Raw genomic sequence first — 19,028 nt, forward strand, 5'->3', positions numbered from 1 at the left:
CTACTCCAAAGCAAAAGAATACACATTTTTCTCAAGTGCACATGGAATATTCTCCAAAATTGATCAAATATTAAGACACAAAACAAGCCTCAACAAATTTAAGAAAATTGATGATGTTGTATCAATCATCTCAGACTACAGTGGTATGAAACTAGAACTCAGTTGCAAGAAAAGAATTAAAAAATAAAACCCCACATGGGAGTTAAATAAAATGCTCCTAAGTAATCAGTGGATCAAGGAAAAGATTAAAGATGAAATTAAACAATATGTGTAGACAAATAAAACAGAAAGTCAATGGTTCAAAATATGTGGGATGCCGCAAAAGCAGTTCTAAGAAGGAAGTTTATAGCAACACAGGCCTACCTCAAGAAACAAGAATAAGCTCAATTAAACAAGCTCACTGTACAACTGAAGGAACTAAAAAGATCACCAAAGCCCTAAATTAGTAGGAAGGGGGAAATAAAAATAATCAGAATGGAAATATTTAAAATATAGACAAAGAAAACAATAGAAAAAATCAATGAAACCAAGAGCCTTTTTGATAAGATAAACAAAATAGACAAAAAGACAAAAAGCCAGACTTATCACGACAAAAAGAGAGAGGATACAAATAAGATCAGAAACAAGAAAAGAATAGTTACAACTGACACAATAAAAATTCAAATAATTATTAGAGAATTCCATGGAAAATTATATACTAATAAATTAGACAATCTAGAAGAAATGGATAAATTCCTAGAAATATACAATCCTCCAAGAATGGTCCAGGAAGAAACAGAAAATCTGAACACAGTGATTAGTAATAATGAAATTGGAGGTTAATCAAAAAGTTCTCAACAAATATCTAGGACCAGATGGCTTCACAGGTGAATTATACCAAACATTTAAACATGAGATACCACTAATTCTTCTTAAAGTCTTCTAGAAAATAGAAGAGGAAGGAATACTTCCAAACTCATTCTATAAGGCCAGCATCACTCTAATACCAAAAACCAAGAGACACTACAATAAAAGAAAACTACATAACAAATATACCTTATGAACTTAGATGCAAAAATCTACAAGATATTAGCAAACCAATTTCAAAAATACATCAACAACATCTATCACAACCAAGTGGGGTTTATTCCAGGGATGCAAAGGTGGTACAATTCATAAGTCAGTCAATGTGATATACCATATTAACAAAAGGACTTAAACTGTATGACTGTCTAAATAGATGCTATAAAAGTATGTGACAAAATTGAACATCATGCTACAACTCTCAACAAAACTGGTATAGAGGGTTGAGGCAGAGCCAACGTGGTGGCGTGAGTAGGACAGTGGGAATATCCTCCCAAATACATATATATTTTTGAAAATACAACAAATACAACTAATCCTAAAAGAGAGACCAGAAGACACAGGACAACACCCAGATCACAACTACACCAGCGAGAACCCAGCGCCTGGTGAAAGGGGTAAGATACAAGCCCCGACCCGGCGGGACCAAAGCACACCTACCCCGACCTCCTGTCGGGAGATGAATAGGCAGAACGGGAGGGAGATGGAGCCCAGGACTGCTGAACACCCAGCCCCAGCCATCCAGGCCAGAGCGCAGACACAGTGCATGCGTGGGGTCCTGGATACTAGAGTAACAGGGCAGCAAGACCTCTGAGCGGGTGCCGAAGCTGATGCCCCTGTGACAAAGAAAAGCGGGGGCTTTTTGAAAGTCTTAAAAGGACAGGGACATAACAGCTAGACAGAAACAACACAGGTCTCAGTCCAGCAGCTGGAAATCACAGGGAAAACCAGGCGCACTAAACCCCTGGGCAACAGCTCTGAGACCCCTCACGGAGGTAAACAGCCAAACAGCCCCAAACCTCGTCCATTACCCCTCCGGGCGCTGCGAAAGCAGAGAAGCAGCTTAAGGCAAAACGGCCACAGAAAGGGAAATTCCTCCATTCCGGCCAGGCAAGACACAAAAACCCAGTCTACACGCAATTACCCAACACAAGCCACTAGGGGTCACAGTTGTCCCAGTAAAGAAAGGCCAGTAGCAAGTGAAAAGTTTGGCCCTCCCAGCTGACAGTCAATAGTACCTGTCAACATGAAAAGGCAAAAAAATATGATCCAGACAAGACTAACCCAGACAGCTTCGGCATCTGCTACATCTTCCACTGAGAAGGAACCTGGGGAGATAGATTTAGCCAGTCTTCCTGAAAAAGAATTCAAAACAAAAGTCATAACCATGCTGATGGACTTGCAGAGAAATACGCAAGAACTAAGGAAGGAGAATACAGAAATAAAACAAGCTCTGGAAGGACTTCAAAACAGAATGGATGAAATGCAAGAAACCACTAATGGACTAGAAAACAGAGAACAGGAATGCAGAGAAGCTGATGTAGAGAGAGATAAAAGGATATCCAGGAATGAAAGAATTTTAAGAGAGCTGAGTGACCAATCGAAAAGGAATAATATATGCATTATAGGAATACCAGAAGGAGAAGAGACAGAAGAAGGGATAGAAAGTGTCTTTGAAGGAATAATTGCTGAAAACTTCCAGAAACTAGGTGAAGATATGGCCTCTCAGACCGCAGAGGTACACAGAACTCCCATGACAAGGGATCCAAGGAGGGCAACATCAAGACACATAATAATTAAAATGGCAAAGATCAAAGACAAGGACAAAGTATTAAAGGCAGAGAGAGAGAAAAAAAAGGTTACCTACAAAGGAAAACCCATCAGGCTATCATCAGATTTCTCAACAGAAACCCTACAGGCCAGAAGAGAATGGCACGATATACTTAATGCAATGAAACAGAAGGGACTCGAACCAAGACTACTGTATCCAGCACGAATATCATTTAAACATGAAGGAGGGATTAAACAATTCCCAGACAAGCAAAAGTTGAGAGAATTTGCCTCCCACAAACCACCTCTTCAGGGCATCCTACAGGGACTGCTCTAGATGGGAGCATTCCTAAAAAGAGCACAGAACAAAACACCCAACATATGAAGAAGGGAGGAGGAGGAATAAGAAGGGAGAGAAATAAAGAATCATCAGACCACGTTTATAATAGCTCAACAAGCGAGTTAAGTTAGATAGTAAGACAGTAAGGAAGCTAACCCTGAACTTTTGATAACCACAAACTTAAAGCCTGCAATGGCAATAAAGTCATACCTTTCAATAATCACCCTAAATGTAAATGGACTGAATGCACCAATCAAAAGACACAGAGTAATAGAATGGATAAAAAAGCAAGATCCATCCATATGATGCTTACAAGAGACTCACCTCAAACCCAAAGACATGCACAGACTTAAAGTCACGGGTTGGAAAAAGATATTTCATGCAAACAACAAAGAGAAGAAAACAGGTGTTGCAATTCTGGTATCAGACAAAACAGACTTCAAAATAAAGAAAGTAACAAAAGATAAAGAAGGACATTACATAATGATAAAGGGCTCAGTCCATCAAGAGGATATAACCATTATAAATACATATGTACCCAATACAGGAGCACCAACATACCTGAAACAAATATTAACAGAACTAAAGGAGGAAATAGAATGCAATGCATTCTTTCTAGGAGAATTCAACATACCACTCACTAGAAAGGACATATCCACCAGACAGAAAATAAGTAAGGACACAGAGGCACTGAACAACACACTAGAACAGATGGACCTAATAGACATCTACAGAACTCTACATCCAAAAGCAACAGGACACACCTTCTTCTCAAGTGCACATGGAACATTCTCCAGAATAGACCACATACTAGGCCACAAAAAAAGCCTCAGTAAATTCCAAAAGATTGAAATCCTACCAACCACCTTTTCAGACAACAAGGGCATAAAACTAGAAATGAACTGTACAAAGAAAGCAAAAAGACTCACAAACACATGGAGGCTTAACAACACACTCCTAAATAATCAGTGGATCAATGAGCAAATCAAAATGGAGTTCCAGCAATATATGGAAAGAAATGACAACAACAACACTAAGCCCCAACTTCTGTGGGACACAGCAGAAGCAGTCTTAAGAGGAAAGTATATAGTAATGCAAGCATATTTAAGAAAGGAAGAACAATCCCAAATGAATGGTCTAATGTCACAATTATCGAAATTGGAAAAAGAAGAACAAATGAGGCCTAAGGTCAGCAGAAGGAGGGACATAATAAAGATCAGAGAAGAAATAAATAAAATTGAGAAGAATAAAACAATAGAAAAAAATCAATGAAACCAAGAGCTGGTTCTTCGAGAAAATAAACAAAATAGATAAGCCTCTAGCCAGACTTATTAAGAAGAAAAGAGAGTCAACACAAATCAACAGTATCAGAAACAAGAAAGGAAAAATCACGACGGACCCCACAGAAATACAAAGAATTATTAGAGACTACTATGAAAACCTATATGCTAACAAGCTGGGAAACCTAGGAGAAATGGACAACTTCCTAGAAAAATACAACCTTCCAAGACTGACCCAGAAAGAAACAGAAAATCTAAACAGACCAATTACCAGCAACGAAATTGAAGCGGTAATCAAAAAACTACCAAAGAACAAAACCGCCGGGACAGATGGATTTACCTCGGAATTTTATCAGACCTACAGGGAAGACATAATACCCATTCTCCTTAAAGTTTTCCAAAAAATAGAGGAGGAGGGAATACTCCCAAACTCATTCTATGAAGCTAACATCACCCTAAAACCAAAACCAGGCAAAGACCCCACCAAAAAAGAAAACTACAGACCAATATCCCTGATGAACGTAGATGCAAAAATACTCAACAAAATATTAGCAAACAGAATTCAAAAATACATCGAAAGGATCATACACCATGACCAAGTGGGATTCTTCCCAGGGATGCAAGGATGGTACAACATTCGAAAGGCCATCAACATCATCCACCACATCAACAAAAAGAAAGACAAAAACCACAAGATCATCTCCATAGATGCTGAAAAAGCATTTGACAAAGTTCAACATCCATTCATGATAAAAACTCTAAGCAAAATGGGAATAGACGGCAAGTACCTCAACATAATAAAGGCCATCTATGATAAACCCACAGCCAACATTATATTGAACAGCGAGAAGCTGAAAGCATTTCCTCTGAGATCGGGAACTAGACAGGGATGCCCACTCTCCCCACTGTTATTTAACATAGTACTGGAGGTCATAGCCACATCAATCAGACAAAACAAAAACATACAAGGAATCCAGATTGGTAAAGAAGAAGTTAAACTGTCACTATTTGCAGATGACATGATACTGTACATAAAAAACCCTAAAGACTCCACCCCAAAACTACTAGAACTGATATCGGAATACAGCAAAGTTGCAGGATACAAAATCAACACACAGAAATCTGTGGCTTTCCTATACACTAACAATTTACCAACAGAAAGAGAAATCAGGAAAACAACTCCATTCTCAATTGCATCAAAAACAATAAAATACCTATGAATAAACCTAACCAAAGAAGTGATATACTTATACTCTGAAAACTACAAGTCACTCTTAAGAGAAATTAAAGGGGACACTAACAGATGGAAACACATCCCATGCTCATGGCTAGGAAGAATTAATATCGTCAAAATGACCATTCTGCCCAAAGCAATATTCACATTTGATGCAATCCCTATGAAAGTAACAGCAACATTCTTCAATGAACTGAAACAAATAATTCAAAAATTCGTGTGGAACCACCAAAGACCCCGAATAGCCAAAGCAATCCTGAGTAAGAAGAATAAGTAGGGGGGATCTCACTCCCCAACTTCAAGCTCTCTTATAAAGCCATAGTAATCAAGACAATTTGGTACTGGGACAAGAACAGAGCCACAGAACAATGGAACAGACTAGACAATCCAGACATTAACCCAGACATATATGGTCAATTAATATTTGATAAAGGAGCCATGGACATACAATGGCGAAATGACAGTCTCTTCAACAGATGGTGCTGGCAAAACTGGACAGCAACATGTAGGAGAGTGAAACTGCACCATTGTCTAACCCCATATACAAAAGTAAACTCAAAATGAATCAAATACCTGAATGTAAGTCATGAAACCATTAAACTCTTGGAAGAAACATAGGCAAAAACCTCTTAGACATAAACAAGAGTGACCTCTTTTTGAACATATCTCCCCGGGCCAGGAAAACAACAGCAAAAATGAACAAGTAGGACTATATTAAGCTGAAAAGCTTCTGTACAGCAAAATACACCATCAATAGAACAAAAAGGAACCCTACACTATGGGAGGATATATTTGAAAATGACACAGCCAATGAAGGCTTGACGTCCAGGATATATAAAGAGCTCACACGCCTCAACAACCAAAAAACAAATAACCCAATTAAAAAATGGGCAGACGAACTGAACAGACGGTTCCCCAAAAAAGAAATACAGATGGCCAACAGACACATGAAAAGATGCTTCACATCGTTAATTATCAGAGAAATGCAAATTAAAACTACAATGAGGTATCACCTCACACCAGTAAGGATGGCTGCCATCCAAAAGACAAACAACAACAAATGTTGGCGAGGCTGTGGAGAAAGGGGAACCCTCCTACACTGCTGGTGGTAATGTAAATTAGTTCAACCATTGTGGAAAGCAGTATGGAGGTACATCAAAATGCTCAAAACAGCCATACCATTTGACCCAGGAATTGCACTCCTAGGAATTTACCCTAAGAGTGCAGCAATCAAGTATGAGAAAGACCAATGCACCCCTATGTTTATCGCAGCACTACTTACAATAGCCAAGAATTGGAAGCAACCTAAATGTCCATCGATAGATGAATGGATAAAGAAGAGGTGGTAAATATACACAATGGAATACTACTCAGCCATAAGAAAAGGGCAAATCCAACCATTTGCAGCAACATGGATGGAGCTGGAGGATATTATGCTCAGTGAAACAAGCCAAGCGGAGAAAGAGAAATACCAAATGATCTCACTCATCTGTGGAATATAAGAACAAAGGAAAAACTGAAGGAAGAAGACAGCAGCAGAATCACAGGACTCAAGAATGGACTAACAGGTACCAAAGGGAAAGGGACTGGGATGATGGGTGGGTAGGGAGGGATAAGCGGGGGGAGAAAAAGGGGGGTATTACAATTAGCATGCATAGGGGGGTGGGAGAAAGGGGAGGGCTGTACAACACAGAGAAGACAAGTAGTCATTCTAGAACATTTTGCTATGCTGATGGACAGTGACTGTAAAGGGGTTTATAGGGGGGACCTGGTATAGGGGTGAGCTTAGTAAACAAAGTATTCTTCATATAAGTGTAGATTAATGATAAAAAAAAAAAAAGCTGTTCCTGTGTGGTGACCTCCAATCAGTTCTACACAATGATATAAAGGGCATATAAAAGTGTAGGCAAAGGGTCTGTTTGTGTTTACACAGAGAATCAAAGCCTAATTTGGCTACCCCGAAAATGAACTAAGATATGATATGAAGAAAAACTTCCAACATCAGCACTCTCTGGAAGAGTCATACCAGAAGATGATCATCAAAAAACCCCAGCAAAGGTCCATGCACTGCTACAGCTGTAGATGCACTCATCCCACCAGTTCCTGGACTTGCCATGGGAATGAAGGAGATATCTAAGCTGGCCTGTGCATACAGTAAAACAACAAATTTGACTGGATCTATACTGTTGGAACTTAACCAAAAATTAGGAGAAGTGCAAGTTCTAGTGCTCCAAAATATTACAACTACAGACTATCTACTGTTAAAAGAACATATGGGATGTGAACAGTTCCCAGGAATGGGTTGTTTTAACTTGTCTGATTTCTCTCAGACTGTTCAAGTTCAGTTGGACAATATCCACCATATCATAGATAAGTTTTCACAAATGCCAAAGGTGCCTAACTGGTTTTCTTGGTTTCACTGGAGATGGCTGGTAATTATAGATCTGCTTTGGTTATGTAACTGTATTCCTATTATGTTAATGTGTGTGTGCAATTTAATTAGTAGTTTAAAACCTATACATGCTTAAGTTACTCTACAAGAAGATATGTCAAAGAAATAATCTTCCCATGTTTTCCTCCATCTGCTACTTCTATAGCTTTTCTTCTTCCTTCCTAATTACAACCCTTAAATAGAATTCGTGCCTCATATAGAATTTACCGAGTATCATAATTCCTCCAAGGGGTAAAGATACCTCAAGACAAATGCTGGGCATAGAAGCCACAGGGCATAAATAAACAAAGAAGTAAAAAGCTAACCTTTTCGAACAATATGGCTTATCTCTCACTTACCAACTTTACATTTCCCTGTATGGCCCCGGAAGATAACTGGTTAGCCAGAGACGGGTAAGATTCCTCAAGGGAAGAACAACCTAAGACAGGCACAGTCACAGGGGGGCCATCAGGTGAGAAATTGGGGCCAACAGAGGTGAGGCTTAGAACCTGACCCCCCTGTTTTGAGAGAAATCTTCTGCATCTGTGGATGTTTTATTGCCCTTGTCTAGCTTGGATTAACACATAGTCTATAGGCACATGCCTGATCATCTACATTTGCTCTCTTACAACACTAACCTAAGTTTTCTACCTTTATCTTGCATCTACCTACCACTTCAGCATTTTATTAAAAATAATAATAATAATAATAATAATAAAGGGAGAAATGTGGTATCCACATATAAATCAAGTATAAAAATCAGACGAATATTCATATTTGACCTGATTGTTTATAGTTCATAATGCGTGATCAAAACCAAAAGTTTCTGTGATGACTGCCCTTGTACTGTTCACCATGTAAGAACTTATTCACTATGTAAGAATTTGTTCACCATGTAAGAACTTGTTCGTTTTGCTTCAGAAGATTGGAGACTGATGAGAATTAGGCTTGGGGTGGATAATGATTGTGCATTGAGCATTGAGTCCCCTATACAGAATTTTATTGTTGTTAACAACCATTTGATCAATAAAAATGAAAGATGCAAAAAGAAAAAATCATCAAAAGGATCATTCATCATAAGCAAGTGGGGTTATTCCAGGGATGCAAGGATGGCACAGTACAAAAAAATCAGTCAGTGTGATACACAGATGTGTGGAAGTTGAGGTTCCTATGGCCAGGATCCTCACTGAACTTAAACCACCTGATGATGTAACTGGCCCATTGCTAGGCTACTACTTACACACCTTTAGGCAATAAGCTATTATTGCACTGTATGGAGAGTTCGGCCCAGTGCTCTGGGCGGAGGCAGAGACGCTAGTGCTCGACCTGCTGCCAGGAGAACAAGCCAGGTAATAAACCCTTTCACCCCAATGAACGTTTTGCTGTCAGTTTCTTTGGTCACGTTGAATCCATAGTGAACTTGCCTGGCTGAAACCCATTGGCAAGATAGCAGAATTAACAAAAAGGATAAAAAACATATGATCATCTCAATAGATTCTGTGGATAAAGTGAAGGTTCCTATGGCTAGAATCCTCACCTGAACCTAAACTATTTGATGATGTAACTGGCCTGGTGCTAGGCTTCTGCTTCCATACCCATAGGCAATTAGATTTATTGACTGAGTCACTATATAAAAGCTCTGCCCAATGCTCTGGGCATAGGCAGAGATGAAGGAGAATTACAGACCTGCAAACTGTTGGATGCAGACATAATTCTAGTGCTCGACCTGTTGCTGGGAGAACAAGCCAGGCAATAAACCCTTTCACCCAGAAACATTCCATTAACATTCCTCAGTCTCACTGAACCTATAGTGAACTTGCCCAGGGCTGAAACCAATTGGTAAGACAGTTGCTGAACAGCATTTGACAAAATTCAATAACCATTCGTGATAAAAACTCTCAACAAAATGGGTATATAGGGAAGGTACCTTAACATATTCAAGGTCATATACAACGAACTCACAGCTGACATCATACTCAATGGTGAAAAGATGAGAGCTTTTCCTCCCCGATCAGGGACAAGATAAGGATTGTCCGCTTTCCCCACTTTTATTCAACATAGTACTGGAGGTCTGAGCCATGGCAGTGAGACAAGATAGATAAGCATCCAAATTGATAAGGAAGAAACAAAACTGTCACTATTGGCAGATGACATGATACTGTATGTAGAAAACCCTGAACACTCCACAAAAAACTATTAGAACTAATAACTGGATTCAGCAAAGTTGCAGGATACCAAGTTAATATGCTGAAATAAGTTACATTCCTATATACTAACAATGAACTAGCAGAAGGAGAAATCAGGGAAACAGTTCCATTTAAAATTGTACCAAAAAGAATAAAATACATAGAAATAAACGTAACCAAGGAGGTGAAAGGCCTGTACTCTGACAATTGTAAGACACTGATGTGAGAAATCAAAGAAGACACAAATAAGTGAAAATCTATCCCATGCTTATCAGTAGGAAGAATTAATATTGTCAAATGGGCCATCCTGCCCAAAGCAATTTGCAGATTCAATGCAATCCCTCTCAAGATACCAATGGCATTTTTCAATGAAGCAGAACAAATCATGCTAAAATTCATATGGAAACACAAACAACCCAGAATAGCCAAAGCAATCTTGAGAAAGAAAAACAAAGCTGTGGGGATTACTCTTCCTGACTTCAAGCTATACTACAAAGTTGCAGTAATCAAAACACTATGGTAATGGCACAAGAACTGACACATAGATCAATGGAACAGAATGGAGAGCTCAGAGATAAACCCAGGCTTATATGGTCATTTAATATGATAAAGGAGACATGAATATACAATGGGAAAAGATAATCTCTTCAATAACTGGTGTTGGGAAAACTGGATAGCTACACCTAAGAGAATGAAACTGGATTACTAACTCCATACACAAAAGTAGACCCAAAATACATTAAAGACCTTAATGTAAGATATGAAATCATAAAACTCTTAGAAGAAAACATAGGCAAAAATCACTTGAATATAAGCACAAGCAACTTTTTTTCTTATTACATCTTCCCAAGCAAGGGAAACAAAATAAAAAATGAACAAGTTGAACTACACCAAACAAAAATCTTCTGTACAGTAAAGGACACAAACAATAGAACAAAAAGGCAGCCTAGAGTATGGAAGAAGATATTCATAAAGGATTTATATGATAAAGTGTTAACATCCAAAATATATAAAGAACTAATAGGACTCAGCACCAAAAAAACAAATAACTCAATTAAAAAATGAGCAGAGGACCTGAACAGACATTTTCCCAAAGAAGAAGAAAAACAGGTACATGAAAAGATGCTCCACATCACTAATCATCAGGGAAATGCAAATGAAAACCATGATGATGTATCACCACACACCAATTAGAGTGGTCACTATCCAAAAGACAAGAAATAACAAGTGTTCGTGAGGGTGTTAAGAAAAGGGAACTTTTCTACACTGCTGGTGGGAATGTAAATTGGTGGAGCCATTGTGAAAGCAGTATGGAGTTTCCTCAAAAATATTAAAAATAGAAATACCATACAACTCAGTGATTCCTCTTGTAGGACTATATCTGAAGAAAACAAAATCCATGATTCAAAAAATACATACACCCCTATGTCTGGAGAAAGGACATCACTTAAAGATGGCACAACAGGTGCAGAGGTTTTGAGCTGGCAATGGGCTTGGGTGACCAAGGAATAGCAAGACATCCACTCACAGAGAGAAAAATGGGTAGGAAACATAGTGACACATTCTGAGAGCAATGGAATGGTAAGGAAGGCTTAGGAGAGGGTTGCAATCTGCTTATATGCTCTGCAACCAAACTGCTTCTGTTTTCCTCTTCTTACCTGCTAATTTGACCCATTTCTGTTAGAACAGAAAGTCGGGGATTCTTGGGCATTTTGAAACAAATGATGACGAACCAGGGACCATTTCCCAATGGATCCTATATCTTTATAGCTTCCAATTCAGCCACAAAAGGAGCTGACTGGAACTAAGGCGTCACTGATTCACTTGCTTGAGGTAGGAAGAGGTTGAAGACAGCTACATTAACTAGAGGTGGATAGTGTCCTTATTGTTTTGTTCATCTAAAATTCATGTTTGCTTCTTGACATAACTGCACACACATTCTTTTTAATACAATTTTTATTTACTTTACAAGTACAGGTGAAAATTGGAAATGTAACTCCTTTTAGCATATATACATAATTTCAGGCAGAAAATGTTACATCATACAGAATTAGAGCTTAAAGTGGTAAAATTAGTCAAATCACATTTTTTTGTTTTTTCATTATTTCTGTTCTTACTTCCCATGGATTTGATTTTCTTCAATTTCCTCCTAAAAGTGTAATCTATAACAACCCTCCTTAAACAGATATTTCTTAAAGCTACCCTCCACAGGAGGAGACTGAGGCTAAATATTAGAATTATATATGATTTATTGTGGAGATGATTTCAGCCTAAATATTAGGGTTATGTATGATTTATTATGGAGATGATTCCACTTTGGGAGAAGGGATTCATAACTAAAGTTATCCAGGAGAGACTGGGAAAGTTCTTCCATGTCCTCTAAACTACAAGTAAATATTATTATTATTTTTTAAATCAGTGTCCTAACTGTAAATATTTTGAAGATAATAAATTTTTGGCCAAATAAACCTCATTTGGGTCAAGACTTTGTTATTTGATCATATACATGTAGGACTATATATATATACGTGTGTACATACATATTCTTTTTCTCAGAATAGTACTGATCTTAAGTGTAAAGAATTATCTTTTATTATGGTGAAAGAAATATGTTTGATATAAATTTTTCTTATATAAAATTGTCATTTAATTCTTCTTTTATTTAGTAGATGATGGTATCACTTGCTAATGTAAAAAATGTCATTTTTTTCTCTCAATTTTCAGCCCTCATTTATTTTTGCATTCAATCAAGTGTTTCTAGTATGTGGTAATCATTTATAAAGCTTTGTAAATTTGCCAAAAAGTTATCATTTAGACAATGGAAATTTAATAATATTAATGGTCTTTAGTAAAGGCAATTGCTTGATGACTTACATTCTAAGTTAGAATTTTAAGTCTTAAGTAGTAAGTAGGATCTCAAACTGGAAGATTAGCATCAATATCTTCAAATTATCTGACTCACTAGTTATTTGCATGTGGAAGCAGAAAATCATTACCAAGTGTTCAAGTCCCCAAGATTTATTTTAATTAGTTGTGGCAATATTACAGTTTAATGAGCTATTTTGACATAGTAGAAGTAGTGTCCTAATATTTCTCTGAATGTAAAATATTTTGTAAAATTTGTGTAATTTTTAATTCCCCACATTCACTTTTCAGTACTCAATATAAAATAGTCAAGATTATACATCCAGGCATAGGTAGCCATAACCTCAGTTAATACTTAAATTTACATTACTGGTACATTATTCATTCATTAAGATAATTTTTATATAATAATCTTGCATAATTGCATTGTACATTATAGCTTTTAAATATGTTAATTTAGCAGTATTTACAGAAAGACAATTATCTACAAAAGTGCAAATTGATTAAAGTTACAATATTAGGAACCCTAAAATTTTCCAAATATAATTCTACAAGGTGATAAATCTTCATAACTGAGCAGAACTGCCCTTTTGTCTGTATTAAATATATCTGGCACTTCTACCCTGATAAGAATATAAGACGTGTGACTATTACTAACTTATGAATTGTACAGTGAAAATATTCCCACACATGTAGTGATACAATTATTAGAATGAAAAGGACTTCATAATTTTTTGAGTAGGAAAAGTATTCTCTTTGTAATATTTCTTTGTATCTGATGATAGAAAATATTAAAAGAAAATTCTGATAAAATGAATGCATAAATTTAATTGGAACCTCTATTGGCATAAAAATAGCATTCAGTAAAGTAGAGCTATGATTCTGAAGAAGCAAAAATATATTTTGCATTACATTTTTATCAAATCTGTACAATTTCTGGCCTCTATAAAAACTATAAGGATATAGGGGCCTATTATTGTGGGCAACTTATTTGTTAAACTTGAATAGACAAAATGTACATACTTGATATAAATTGACTTTATGTGTTATGTTATGGTAAATTTTTATAAAGAAAATGAGAAAATATTGTTGAGGATTGTTACATAAAATCATATAGAAAGCTGAGCTTGAACTGAGTTTTAAGGAACTGTAATAGACTGGTGGGCAGATCCTGTGCACAGCAAGAAATCACAATCTGTGGATCATTTTGATTTAATATTTCACCAAGTACTGACTGATCCATATGCCTGTATGAATGGTGATGGCATTTATGGAGCCCTTGCCATGACCCAGGATTTGTATTATGAACCTTAAACACTTTATTAGGAGTTAAAATGAAACTCTGTCTAGGTTTTGAGCTTCAGTGGGTGCACAGAATTATTATTCAAAATAATAAAATTAAAATAAGCAAAAAAATACAAAATAGCAACAAGAAGAAAACAGCCACGTTCGATTTTATTGCTGTAGTTCATAATTTTTATTACTTTTACTTTGTTGGTGAATAAACTGAGAGCTAAAAGGCTATTATAAGAAATTGCAAATAAAATTTGCTTTCTAAGTTTGCTTTTATTTTATCTACATCCATGGACATCATCTAGTAGCATAGGAAATCAGAATAGGAAGAATGAAAAGGAAAAATTAAAGAAGAGAGAAAATGGTGAGGAAAAATATAGATAAATTTAGAAGAAATCATTGAAAATATTCCTAACAAACAGGACCTTTGTTACTTTGACGTAAAAGAGGAAAGTAAAAAAGATGTCTTATTTAAAACATAAAGGTAGAGAAAGATTCGTTTTAAAATTTTACTTCTAATTTTTTTTACCTTGATTTTATATTTCAAAAAAAATTTGGAACCTTTTGTTTTATTCCAATCTTTATCATTATTTATGTTTTCTCCTTTAATTTATCTGAAGTTAATGATGGGAAACCAAACATCAGCGATAGAGTTCATTCTTCTTGGGTTGACAAATGACGCCAAGCTTCAGGCTGTGCTTTTCCTTTTTCTGCTGCTAACTTATGTCTTGAGCATCATGGGAAATCTGACGATCATCTTTCTGACCCTGCTGGATTATCGCCTCCAGACTCCCATGTATTTCTTCCTCCGGAATTTTTCCATTTTGGAAATATCTTTTACCACAGTCTTTGTTCCCAAAATGCTAGTCAATATTGGAACTGGAGACAAGACTATCTCCTTTGCTGGTTGTTTCACTCAGTACTTCTTTGCCATCCTTCTGGGAGCAACTGAATTTTACCTCTTAGCTGCCATGTCTTATGACCGGTATGTTGCCCTTTGCAAACCCCTACATTATACAACTATCATGAGCAGGAGACTCTGCATTCAACTTGTCCTGTGTTCCTGGTTCTCTGGTTTTTTAGTTGTCACTGTGCCACATATACTGACTCTCCAGCTGCCTTTCTGCGCGTCCAACATCATCAATCATTATTGCTGTGACTATACTGTACTGTTGCATTTGTCCTGTTCAGACACACATTTCATAGAAGTGATGGAGTTTGTCCTTGCTGTGGTTACCCTTATCTTCACACTGGTGCTAGTGATTCTTTCATACACATACATTATCAGGACAATTCTAAGAATCCCCTTTGTTCAGCAAAGAAAAAAGGCTTTTTCTACATGTTCCTCTCACATGACTGTGGTCTTACTTTCTTATGGAAGCTGTATTTTTATGTACGTAAATCCCTCTGTTAAGGATGCAGCAACTTTTAATAAAGGAGTGGCTGTTTTAAATACCTCAGTTGCTCCTTTATTGAACCCTTTCATCTATACCTTAAGGAACAAGCAAGTAAAAATAGCCTTCAAAGATATGGTCAGTAAGATAACAATTTTTTCAAGAAAGTGACACTATCTGAGGTTCATTATTAAAATAAATAATAAATAAATGCAAGACCATAAATGTGTGTGATTATAATTAAGAACTATTTTCTGCATTATATCAATATTCCTATCTGAAACTGTAGTAGAACTATTTATTTAAGATGATTTTATCATAACTTTACAGTCCTGTGAGTGTGTGTTTGTCCTCTAACACTTTAGTATTATTTTTATTTACCTCACTTATAAGGAAAAGATTTAGGGGAATTATAACTGAATTTTTCTTATCTATTGCCCTATGATCTTCAAACTCTATATCTGGCAACTGAATAATTAAATATATATCTGGAAGAAAATTACATTAGCTTGTTCATACTAGCTTAAATAATATATTAGTGAATTGATATAAAGTTGGTTATTTTCAAATTATAATATTCAGATCACCATTTGTGAGAATATGAAATAAAACTATATAAGCTTTATCCATGGTGTTAATGATTTTATAGGCTTAAATAATACTCTTTCTAAATTTCATACTAAGTTTTAAATGTTCATAATTTAATATCCTTAGGGAAACTGTCCATCACAGGAAAAAACAGACATTTCCTGAACAATTCTTGTGCATATCAATTTTTCTGAAGGCATGGGCCAGATTCATGCCAAGTGTAGTTTTAGAATTTAAAGGCTGTAGATATTTCTACTCTAATCTGATCAATATAGTGATGAAGGAAACTGAGTCAGTGAACTTCAGAAAATCCTAATAACCTTAGAGTGTGTAAACAATGTCCTAATAATGTCCCGCAGAGAAATTCATGTCCTAATATATGGAACATTGAATGCTATCTTATATGGCAAAAGGGACTTTGCAGATGTGATTAAATTAAGGGACTTGAGATAAATACTTTAGTATTTATTTGAATATTATCCTAAATACTCTGGTTTGGCCTTAAATAGAATGACAGGCATCCTCATAAGGGGGACGTACAAGGATATTTGAGTACCAGCAAGAGGTTGGTGTGATCAGAGGAACAATCACAAGCCAAGGAATGCAGGTGTTTTCTAAAAAGCCCGAAAAGGCTATGGAACAGATTCTCACCTAGAGCCTTAAAAGGATCCAGCCTTTTCTGCACCTTGACCTTAGCCAAATGGAACTTATTTCAGTCTTCTGGACTCCAGAAGTTTTATTTTAATAAGAAAATTAATTTAGGTTGTTACATTTATAAGTTATATATATAAACATATGTTTAACTTTTATGTATAAGTTTGTAGCAGTTTGTTACAGCAGCAATAGTAAGCTAAGAGAGGGTGGGAAGATAATGAACTAAATAGAATGGCAGATCTCAAATCACTATCCGGTAAGAAAACACCAGACACAAAGGACCCACATACTATATAATTCCATATAATATGTAATTTCCAGAAAATACAAAGTATACTCTAAAGACAGAAAGCAGATGAATGGTTTCCCAGAGTCAGGGGCAAAGGAGAAGATGGTGTGTAAAGTGGCAACAGGGAAACTATGAGGATGGTGGCAGACTTCTGCATTAGGATTGTGGTGGTGGTTTCATGGGTATGTATTATGAAAACTCATAGAATCATACATTTTAAACAGCACAATGGGGTTTGTTAAGAGATGTTGAGAATAAAGCTTACTTCAAGATATATGAAGTGAAATTTAGAAGAAGACAAGAGGGAAAAACTGGTTACTTTGCTCAGAAATGCTTGGTGATTCAGTATAAAAATAAGTACAACACACCCAAATTAAGTATGATAGTTTGTGTGACCAACAGATATACTTGTCAGATTGCTTATGTCCTCTTAGAAGGGGGTAGGCTCGTTTGTGCAGCCTATGCTCATGAACTCCCCAAGTATGGGGTGAAGATCGGCGTGACAAATCATGCTGCAGCATATTGTACTGGGCCTGCTGCTGGTCCCCGGGCTCTTAATTGGTTTTCCAAGGGCACGATTCATGAAGGCCAAGCGGAGGTGACCAGAGAAGAATACAATGGGGAAAGCATTGATGGTCAGCTTCGTGCCTTCACCTGCTTTTTGGATGCAGGGCTTGCCAGAACTACTACCAGAAATGAAGTTTTGGGGGCCCTCAAGGGAGCTGTGGATGGTGGATTATGTGTCCCTCTCAGTACCAAACAATTCCCCAGTTATGATTCAGAAAGCAAGGAATTCATTGCCGGAGTACATCAGAAGCACACCATTGGACAGAACGTTGCATATTACATGCGTCAACTAATGCAAGAAGATGAAGATGCTTACAAGAAACAGTTCTCTCAATATGTAAAGACCAACGTAACCCCAGACATGGATAGATGGGTAAGAGAGCTCACACTGCCATATGAGAGAATTCAGTCTGTGAGAGGAAACCTAAGAAGGAAGTTAAAAAGAAGAGGTGGAACCATTCCCAAATGTCTCTTGCCCAGAAGAAAGATCAGGTAGCTTAGAAGAAGGTAAGCTCTCTTAGAGCTCAGGAATGGGCTGCTGAGAGCTAATAAACCAGATCACAATTTTCTAGGAGGTTTTTTCAGATAAAAACAATAATAATCTTACTGATCAAACATCAAGAAGAAAGAAAGAAAGAGTATAGGAGAAATTTGGTATCTTCTGAAAGACTGAACATACTAAAGGAAAATGATACAGAAAATGGAGCAATGTATGCATACTTGATAGCTAAGAATTGTGCAAAAAGTACAGAAAGTTTCAAGCCAAAGATTTAAGAAATCTGTTAATCCCTGACTTAATTAAAATTTTAAAAAAGTAAATAAACCAGCAAACCAACAAACCAACCAAAAACATCTAGGAACATCACAGTATAAGAGCTGACAATCCATATCAGGTAGGACAAAATGGTCAAGTAGGGGACAGTATGGGGGAGTCCCAGGACAGCCAAGGGAGTAGCAACTGAGTCCCATCATTCACATAGAATCTGAGTTGAATTCAGGCTGGGTTGCAGGCTTTGTTGCTGCTGTTTTGTTTTGTTTTCTTTTTCTTTGTTTGTTCTCAACTTTATTGAGTTACAGGTTTTGCACAATAAAGTGCAACCACTAAAGTTTATAAGAGGAGATTTGACATATGTGTACAGATATGAAACCACTACCAATATTGAGATAATGGACTTCAAATTTCCTGTAGGCACTCTGGAAATCCACCTCTGAATACTTTGTAATGTTTTCAATTTGGCTAGGCTCAACTGTTTGCTAGGATTTCCCTTTCCTGTACGCTTCCTACTAGGGCAGA

At 36.7% G+C, this 19,028-nt stretch overlaps 1 protein-coding gene and 1 pseudogene across 1 annotated transcript; both read left to right on the top strand.

The window, feature by feature from the left end:
* Positions 1-14,865: 14,865 nt before the first annotated feature.
* On the top strand, positions 14,866-15,807 carry LOC130679025 (olfactory receptor 6C4-like). Its single transcript, XM_057486734.1, has one exon. It carries the CDS (start codon positions 14,866-14,868, stop codon positions 15,805-15,807), a length of 942 nt encoding a protein of 313 aa, XP_057342717.1.
* Positions 15,808-17,109: 1,302 nt separating this feature from the next.
* Positions 17,110-18,312, top strand: LOC118926487 (60S ribosomal protein L5-like; annotated as a pseudogene).
* Positions 18,313-19,028: the final 716 nt, after the last annotated feature.

This window comes from Manis pentadactyla, chromosome 10 (genome assembly GCF_030020395.1).
Source record: "Manis pentadactyla isolate mManPen7 chromosome 10, mManPen7.hap1, whole genome shotgun sequence".
NCBI lineage: Eukaryota > Metazoa > Chordata > Mammalia > Pholidota > Manidae > Manis > Manis pentadactyla.

Excerpts from the sequence above, each read along its gene's own strand:
- LOC130679025 (XM_057486734.1), top strand. The coding sequence starts at position 14,866 with ATGATGGGAAACCAAACATCAGCGATAGAGTTCATTCTTCTTGGGTTG.